The sequence below is a fragment of the Bison bison genome, unplaced genomic scaffold (genome assembly GCF_000754665.1).
Source record: "Bison bison bison isolate TAMUID 2011002044 unplaced genomic scaffold, Bison_UMD1.0 scf7180017864508, whole genome shotgun sequence".
Taxonomy (NCBI): Eukaryota; Metazoa; Chordata; class Mammalia; order Artiodactyla; family Bovidae; genus Bison; species Bison bison.
In genome coordinates, this window is record NW_011495064.1 from 7735943 (window position 1) to 7745021 (window position 9079).

General features: G+C 46.0%; 1 protein-coding gene across 1 annotated transcript in view; it reads left to right on the forward strand.

Annotated features, from left to right (window-relative positions):
• The first annotated feature begins 432 nt into the window (after positions 1 to 432).
• Positions 433 to 9079, forward strand: part of IL1RL2 (interleukin 1 receptor-like 2) — a 26247-nt gene continuing 17600 nt past the window's right edge. Inside the window, exons 1-4 of the mRNA XM_010829671.1 lie at positions 433 to 506; positions 1242 to 1310; positions 2342 to 2573; positions 6335 to 6530. Coding sequence (XP_010827973.1) covers positions 1253 to 1310; positions 2342 to 2573; positions 6335 to 6530 — 486 coding nt within the window. The 5' untranslated portion in view covers positions 433 to 506; positions 1242 to 1252. The remainder of the gene's footprint in view (positions 507 to 1241; positions 1311 to 2341; positions 2574 to 6334; positions 6531 to 9079) is intronic.

A 9079-nucleotide genomic window follows, 5' to 3' on the forward strand; every position in this document is an offset into this window, starting at 1 on the left:
AGGAAGGAATAGTTCATTTGCTGGGATAATTTAGAATAGATTTCAGCAGACATTTCTGGGGATGGGGATTTTTCCCCGGTGTCTCAAATGGTGAAGAATCCACCTGTAATGCTGGAGACCTGGGTTTGGTCCCTGGGTCAGGAAGATCCCCTGGAGAAGAGAATGGCTACCCACTCCAGTGTTCTTGCCTGGAGAATCCCACGGACAGAGGAACCTGGTGGGCTACAGTCTATGGAGTCACAGAGAGTCAGACACGACTGAGCGACTAACACTACTGGGTATGGAGGACTTTTCAGCTGCCAGACAATCTGGCCAAAACCCTTCAAAGCCACTTCCTAGTGTGATGGCAGTCTCCTCCTTAAGCTCCCACTGGGAAGGCAGGCCTGCCCCGCCCACGGTGGTGAGGAACTAGCCTGGTATGGAAATGCCACCACAGAGCTCAATCCCGGGCTGTCAGTCTGCGCGCCCATCCAGTCGGGCAGGCACACACCCAGTTGAACTCGGCGGTGAGCAGCTCGCGGGCGGGGCGCCAGGCACTGGAAAGGTGCTCAGGGAAGGAGGTGGCGAAAATGCTCTCGACTGGGGCGGGGGGCGGCGATCCGGACTCCCGGGCAGCCCCTTTCTGGCTGGGCGACCTTGGGGGAGACAACTCCGTCTCTGGACGAAGGTGTGGAGCACCCGTCCACTGCCCGTGCGTCTTCCTACCTTTGTTCCTGCCGGCCTTTGCCAAGTAGGCCTAAGCTGGCTTCTCCGGAGTGAGTGGGTGTTTGGAGTTTCCGTGTAGACTGCGGGGCCCAAAAGGATCCCGAGGTCAAGGGCCCGCAGGGGAGTCTTCGCGCGACGCGCGGGTGGGGACCTGGGCGCCACCACGGGGAGCAGGGGCCGAGAGCTGGGTGACAGAGGGGATGTCGCTGAGCCCCCAAGGGAGGACTGGGCAGCCTGGAAGAAGGGACCCGCCCCGAGGCCCCCACGGCGCCTCCCGGGGCGTGGAGGCTCCCACTGATGCCGGATTCTGGAGATGGGCGCTCAGAGCGAGGACGGGGCCGGGGAGGGAGCAGTCTTGGGGGACAGTCTTGGGGTGGGGGAGCCAAAGTTGGAGGGCTCCGGGTGCAGAAGGGAAGGTGGGTGGCTCGGCTGGGATCTCTGAGATTGAGAGGTCTCACTACCCAGGCCCTGTGCCAGAGGAGCGCGCGCCGTGCCCGCTGCGCCCCTTCCCATGCCATCCTCTTTCCTTCTCGCAGCTGATAGGGGAATGCTGTCCTTGCTCCTCTGCGTCGTGTCCATCGCTCTTCCGCGCTTTATCAGAGCAGGTACGTCCGGTTAGTTCGGGTCTCAGCAGCTGCGCTCCCTCCCGACCTCCCCGCCGCTCTGTGCGAGCCCCCTCTCGAACCTCTCGAACCCTGCAGCATCGCGCGTGCGGTGACTCTTGCCCTAGTGGTCCAGGCAGAATCCAGCGGGATGGGGAAACTGCAGGTTTCAGCTCCCAGTGTCTGATGCCCTGCGCGGAATGTCACCTTTGAGCTTTAAAGTGACTTAAAGCAGGGAGGAGTTGGGCAAAGTTGCAAGTCAAGACTCGAGTTAAAACGCACAAAGAGATTATGATGCCTCTGTTTTATATGTCAAAGGGATGTTTTAGACCAAGGTAAAAAGCAAAGAAACTAGCAATGGAACAAATTACTTCTAAGAAAAACTAAGCAAGGTGTTAGAAACGAACTTTAATGTGAGAGAATTGTTTAACAATCCTCTGTGGGACAAAATACTTACAGGTTTTATTTGGGACAGATTGAATTAACTGGAAGGCAGTGCTGCAGAAAAACAGGTCAAATGGGGCTCAGAATAGGAATGTTTTCTCTGAAGGAGGAGGATGAAGGAATTAGGGTCTTAGAATAGAAGAAAGTGTGAAGAAAGTGAAAGTTGCTGTTGTGTCCTACTCTTTGAGACCCCATGAACTATACAGTCCATGACTTCTCCAGGCCAGAATACTGGAGTGGGTAGCCTTTCCCTTCTCCAGGGGATCCTCCCAACCCAGGGATTGAACCCAGGTCTCCCGCATTGCGGGCGGATTCTTTACCAGCTGAGCCACAAGGGAAGAGTAGGGAAAGAGAAAATCATTCCAAATGGGAAAGATGATTTGGGGATGGGGGGAGGATTGGACTCAGTAAATCCCCTCTTAGGGACAGATGGAAGGAGTTTGGGTTATACTTCCACATCAGCAGACTGTTTTTAGGAAACTCTCACGCTGAGAAAATTTGTAAATAAAATTTCAAATCAGCAAGAAAATTGAGGTGTTTGTTCAACCAGCACTCTCAGTGGTGATTATTTTTTCCCTTTCCTTCCCTAGATACTTGCGAGGACTTGACTCTGCAAGAGATGGCATCAGTAGACCAGCCTACAGCTTTTAATTGCATCTACTCTCTGCCAACATCAGGGAAAGTAGATGCAACGTGGTATAAATATCCTAGCAAAATCCCAATATCCAAAAACACACAGTCTAGAATTCACCAGGACCAAAATTGGATTTTGTTTCTCCCTGTGAAAGGGGAGGACTCTGGGATCTACCAATGTCACACAAAGTAAGTTCCTCATTCAAAAGGGAACTCTCTCTTACTCATATATGTATGTGCATATACACAGTCGTTGTTGTGTAGTTGCTAAGTTGTGTACGACTCTTTTGTCACTCCATGAGCTGTAGCCCACAAGACTCCTCTGTCCATGGGATTTCCTAGGCAAGAATACTGCACTGGGTAGCCATCTCCTTCTCCAGGAGATCTTCCTGCTCCAGGGATTGAACCCAAGTGTCCTGCATTGTCAGACAGATTCCTTACCACTGAGCCATCGGGGAAACCCTGTGTATATATGTGTATATACATATGGGTATAATTCTTTTAGAAAAATTCTTGATAAACTCTTAATCAATGTAGAAAACTCAATGAGAAGAGTATAGTTTTTGTGATTGTTATGAGATGGTTTCAGTGAATAGGCTTTTAAACAGAAGAAGTTTGTAAATCGGCTATTGAAACAGGAAATGCATCTTTTCTCATTGAAATGCTGCCAAAGGTCAGCCCAGCTTACAAAGCCTATTTATCCTAATATGATTGCTGCCTTCTTTCTTGAAATAAAGGTTTTTTTGTAAGGAATCTGTTGTAGGAATTAACAGTGTCCAAGCATCAGGAGTGTTCCAGACCTCACACTAAGGCTCGTGCTAGGAAGTAACTCGAGTGAGTGATACAGGTCTGGTGGGAGGTAATTGAGTCTGGCGGGGACTGCGGTGAACAGGAAAACATATGCCTCACCAAAACCGGCCGTCTATTCAGTTCAGTGGTGGCACAGGCAGTAAAGCATCCACTTGCAATGCAGGAGACCTGGATCCCTGCATTGGGAAGATCCCTTGAAGAAGGGAATGGCAACCCACTCCATTATTCTTGCCTGGAGGATCCCATGGACAGAGGAGCCTGGCAGGCTATAGTCCTTGGGGTCGCAAAGAGTCAGACACAACTGAACGACTAACACACACACTCATTTAGTTCAAAGACATCTTCCAAATTGTCAAGGTAACCTGGAAATTAGAATGAGTGTGTATGTGGTTACCTTTCCAATAAGCTTTGTGTGTGTGTCCTAATTAAAACACTTCTGCAGACCTAATTTTGGCTGAGGGTCCCATTTTGTTATCCTCCTTTGCCAACGGGCCAGAGAAGGCAATGGCACCCCACTCTAGTACTCTTGCTTGGAAAATCCCATGGATGGAGGAGCCTGGTAGGCTGCAGTCAATGGGGTCACTGAGGGTCAGACACGACTAAGCGATTTCACTTTCACTTTTCACTTTCACGCATTGGAGAAGGAAATGGCAACCCACTCCAGTGTTCTTGCCTGGAGAATCCCAGGGATGGGGGAGCCTGGTGGGCTGCCGTCTATGGGGTCACACAGAGTCAGACATGACTGAAGTAACTTAGCAGCAGCAGCAGCAGCCAACAGGCATGACCTGCATGAATTATTTAACCTCCACGAGCCTGGCTTTCTTATCTGTAAAGTGGAAATCAGGCCAGTCAGATAGGATTGAAGTAAAAATTACCCCAGATCCCATGTGAAGTACCCCAGAAATGCAGTTGCATCTTTCCTCTTTCACAGTCCCTAGGGTCTCTAGGTCCTTTTCTGTGTTTCCAGATGACCACATGCCTCTCTGATTCCTGCCAGATTCCTCATTTCCGCGTGATTGGTAGTCCTGTCCCACAATTTCATTCTCTGCAGACCAGCCGCCCACGTCTTATGGGGTCTGATTTCCCGTTTCCTCTAGGTTATTAATTAACTGGAGTTGGAGATCTGATGTCACATGAATCTGTCTGGCTGTCCAGTCTGGATTTATTCATTTTCTACTCTAACTGGGGCTTTATTTTTCTTTATTTTTGTTGGAGGATAATTCATTCACGGTGTTGTGTTAGTTTCAGGTGTAGAGCAAAGTGATTCAGTTACATACATATGAAAAGTGCAAGTTTTCTTTGCTCAGTCGTGTCTGACTCTTTGCGACCCCATGGACTGCAACCCATCAGGTTCCTCTGGCAAGAATACTGGAGTGAGTTGCCATTCCCTTTTCCAGGGGATCTTCCTGACCCAGGGATCAAATCCTGGTCTCCTGCATTACAGGCAGATTCTTTACCTTCTGAGACATCAGGGACCCTGATGTATTTCTCTCATTTCAATATGTATTTTCTCTCAACAAGAATATTCTCTTACATCATCACCAGATAGTTATCACATTCAGGAAATTTAATCAACACAATAGTTTTATCTACTCCCTGATTCATATAGTAGTTTTATCTATCTTCTACAGGATGATTTTTATAAATGTTTTTCTTCCTTTTCCTGTAGAGGTTCCAATTCAGGATCATTGCATTGCATTTAGCTGTATTTTTTGTTTTTTTAAATTGGAGGATAATTGGTTTACAGTGTTGTGTTGGTGGGCTTCCTTGCTGGCTCAGTGGGTAAAGAATCCACCCACAATGCAGGAGACAGTGCAGGCAGATACGGGTTCGATCCCTAGGAAGGGAAACTTCCCAAGAGGAGAGCATGGCAACCCGCTCCAGTATTTTTGCCTGTAGAGTCCCATGGACAGAGAAGCCTGGCGGGCTACAGTCTGTGGGGTCACGAAGAGTCAGACATGACTGAAGCAATGGAGCACGCACACACACTGTGCTGGTTTCTGCTGTACAACAGTGTGAATCAGCTGTAAGTATACATGTGTCCCCTCCTGGAGAGCCTCGCTCCCACAACCCCACATCCCACCCCTCTTGATCATCACAGAGCCCCGAGCTGAGCTCCTGGTGCTATAGAGCTGCTTCGTGCTAGCTGTGTATTTCACACATGGTAGTGTGAATATGTCAGTGTTACTCTTTCAATTCATCTCACCCTCTCCTTCCCCGCTATGTCCAGAAGTGAAGTCAGAAAAAGAAAAATGAATATTGTATATTAATACATATGGAATCTAGCGGAGAAGGCAATGGCACCCCACTCCAGTACTCTTGCCTGGAAAATCCCATGGACGGAGGAGCCTGGTGGGCTGCGGTCCATGGGGTCACGAAGAGTCGGACACGACTGAGCGACTTCACTTTCACTTTTCACTTTCTTGCATTGGAGAAGGAAATGACAACCCACTCCAGTGTTCTTGCCTGGAGAATCCCAAGGATGGGGGAGCCTGGTGGGCTGCCGTCTATGGGGTCGCACAGAGTCAGACATGACTGAAGCGACTTAGCAGCAGCAGCAGCAGCAGCAAGGAATCTAGAAAAATGGTACTGATGAATCTATTTGTGGAATAGAGACTCAGATGAATAGAATGGACTTGTTTATTTTTAATCTCTTTTCATTGGGAACAGATCTTCAGCTTGTTTGTGTGTGTGTGTGTGTGTGAGAGAGAGAGAGAAAGTGTGTGACGTTGACATTCTTAAGGAGTATAGGCAATTATTTTATATTCTATCTCTTAATTTGGGTTTGCCAGATATTTCTTCCTCAGGCGGTTCAGGCTGAGCCTCCTTGGCTGGAACGCTATGGAAGTGGTTTGCATTCTTTGCAGACAGCACACTCAGAGGTGCCTCTTGTTCACATGCTTGTTCTTGGGGATGTTCATTTTGATTATTTGGATAAGATGTCCTCCCACGTTTCCACAAGCCAAATGCTTTTTTTTCCTTCTGTAATGAATGACTTGTGAGATGTATGTTGTCTTGTTGAGGTAAAGGGTTGCGCACAGTGCCTGGAAGAGGATCAGGAAATTTTTGGAGATGGACGGAATCATTTGGTTCTGTGACTGTTTGAGTTCCTGAAGTTACAACCTGTTGTTTTCTTACAGTGATACAGACGTCTGTCCCAGAATGCAAGTCAACCTCACTGTATTTGAACAATATTGGTGTGGTGCTTCCGAAAACAGTCAACTGAATGTGTCTCATGAGTACAAGCAGATCCTGCAGGTCGGAAGAGATGACATCCTTATATGTCACCTCAACTTCCCGAACAATTTTTATTTGGATTCAGTAAAGTGGTATAAGGTAAAAAAAAAAAAAATTCTAATGATATTTTCCTTCCTGCTCTTTAAAACCTCGGGTTTTTTTGTTGTTTTTTTTAAAGTTTCCTTTTTTTTAAAATAACTTTATTCGTTGGCTGTACTGGGTCTTTGCCGCTGTGTGGGCTTTTCTCTGGTTGTGGCTACAGGGGATACACTCTCAGTGTGGTCCTCAGGCTTCTCATTGCTGTGGCTTCTCTTGTTAAAGAGCATGGACTCTGGGGTGTATGGGCTCAGTAGTTGGGGTGCTCTAGCTTAGTTGCTCTGTGGCATGCAGGGTCTTCCCAGACCAGGGATTGAACCCATGTCTCCTGCATTGGCAGGCGGATTCTTTACCACTGAGCCACCAGGGAAGCCCTGTGTTGTACTGTACTTAGTCGCTAAGTCATGTCTGACTCTTGTTGACCCCATAGACTGTAGCCACCAGGCTCCTCTGTCCATGGGGATTCTCCAAGAAAGAATACTGGAGTGGATTGCTGTGCCCTCCTCCAGGTCTTCCCAACCCAGGGATCGAACCCAGGTCTTCCCACCACAGAAACACTTCGTTGTACCTTTTAAAGCAAAATTGCTAAAGAGAGAGATTTGTGACCTAATTGCAATTGATAATTTAACCCTGCAAATTACTTATTTTTAATTTATAGTTATTAGAGCTTTGTAATTGCTTATTTGTATCCACTCCTGCCCCAGTTATTTTTGCTTTTCAGACTATGTTTCATTATTCTTTTTCATTAAGATTAATTAAGTAGTTTCACTGAATGAATAGTGGTTTCTCTGCATGCACAGTCCACGCGCAGGATTCAAGAATCACAAAGTATCGGAAGGCATGCCCTGGAAAGTCTCCTTCTCAGTTCTGATCCATATTTCCTGGGCCCATTGGCTGCTATCATTAGTTCGTTGCAGGCTTTGCATCATCCTTGTGTAATTCCATACAAGCATACTGGTAGCAGCCGTCCTGGGAGGCTCAGCATGCTGGCTTAAATCCTTTTGGAGAAGGTTGCCATGTGTCCTAGTCCTTCCTTTTTTATGGAAATGGGGCATCATATGCTCACCCTTCTACACGTTGTGTTTTTACCTTCAGACTTTCTCCTTTCTTGACAGCATCAGCAGATAATAATGTATAAGGCATAATCCTGGGCAAGCAGGAGCATCGTCTAGCATAGTATTTAACATTTGAGCTAGTTTTCCTCTGGCTCTGCCTGTTAGCCCTTTGCCAGTACAGCCATCTGGGTCAGAAGTTCTCTTTATGGGAATGTTTCCATCTACTGACTCCATTTATTTAATGGTCATAGGATTATACAAATTTCTTGCTTATCTTGAATGGGTTTTGGTAAGATTTTGTTTTCTAGGGAGTTGTTCTTTTCATTAAATGTTACAGATGCTCTGGCGTGAAATTACTAAACAATTTCAATGCTCTGCTTTTAATGTCTCCTATAGTAAGGTTTACCTTTACTCCCTACTACAGTGTGTCTCTCTGTATCTCTGTCTCACACATACACACACACTCTCTCTTATTCAGTCTCGTAAGAGATTTGTCAGTTCTGTTACTCCTTTCAAAGAACCAATCTTTGCCTTTGTTGATCGTCTCTGTTATATATTTCACATTCATTGAGTTTGTTTCTATTTTCTTCTCTCACAGGAATGTGGCAATGAATGTCCTTTTCCCTGCCTTTTATTTTATTTTTTCTTTTCCACTATGGTTTCTTACAAAATATTGACTCTAGTTCCCAATGCTGTATAGTAGGTCCTTGTTGTTTGTTTTATATATGGTAGTTTATATCTGCTAGTCCCAAACTCCTAATTTATTCCGCCATCCCTTCCTTTGACAATCATATATCTTGAGTCTGTTTTTGTAAATAAGTAGTTGTATCCTGTTTTAGATTCCATGTATGTCATATCATATGATATTTGTCGTTCTCTGTCTGACTTACTTCATTCAGTATGATAACCTCTAGGTCAATCCATGTTGCTTCAGATGGCATTATTTCATTCTTTTTATGACTGAGTAATATTGAAATATAGGTAGATAGTTGCAGATATATACCTCAGATCTCCTTTATCCATTCATTTGTTGATGCCCACTTTTTCAGTCAAGTCCTCACTTGGTGGATCAATCAGAAGGACTTGAGTACGGTGCCACGTTGATCTTTAGGCTATTTCAGAAATTGAGTTAGGAAGTGAGGATCATCAAGACAGTGTGTGAGGTAGAACGGATGGAATGAGGGGGCATTCCTTACTCACCTGGGCTTGCGGCCTTACCTGGTGCCATTGGATGGTGTGCACTGGGGGACTTGGGCTCTGGTGGGTGGAAGACATTCTTGCTTGATCACGTCCTCCTACCAAGCTCCTTTATGGAGCAGATGTAATCCTTCCCCATGAAGTCTTACTTCCTGTCTATGCAGGCTTCTCTTCTCTCAACTCATACTTATAACATCACTCTAGCCTGTAGAATACTCTTTGTCAAATTTTCTGGGGATATATGTTTTATATAAATATATATATATATATATATATATATATATATATATATACACTACA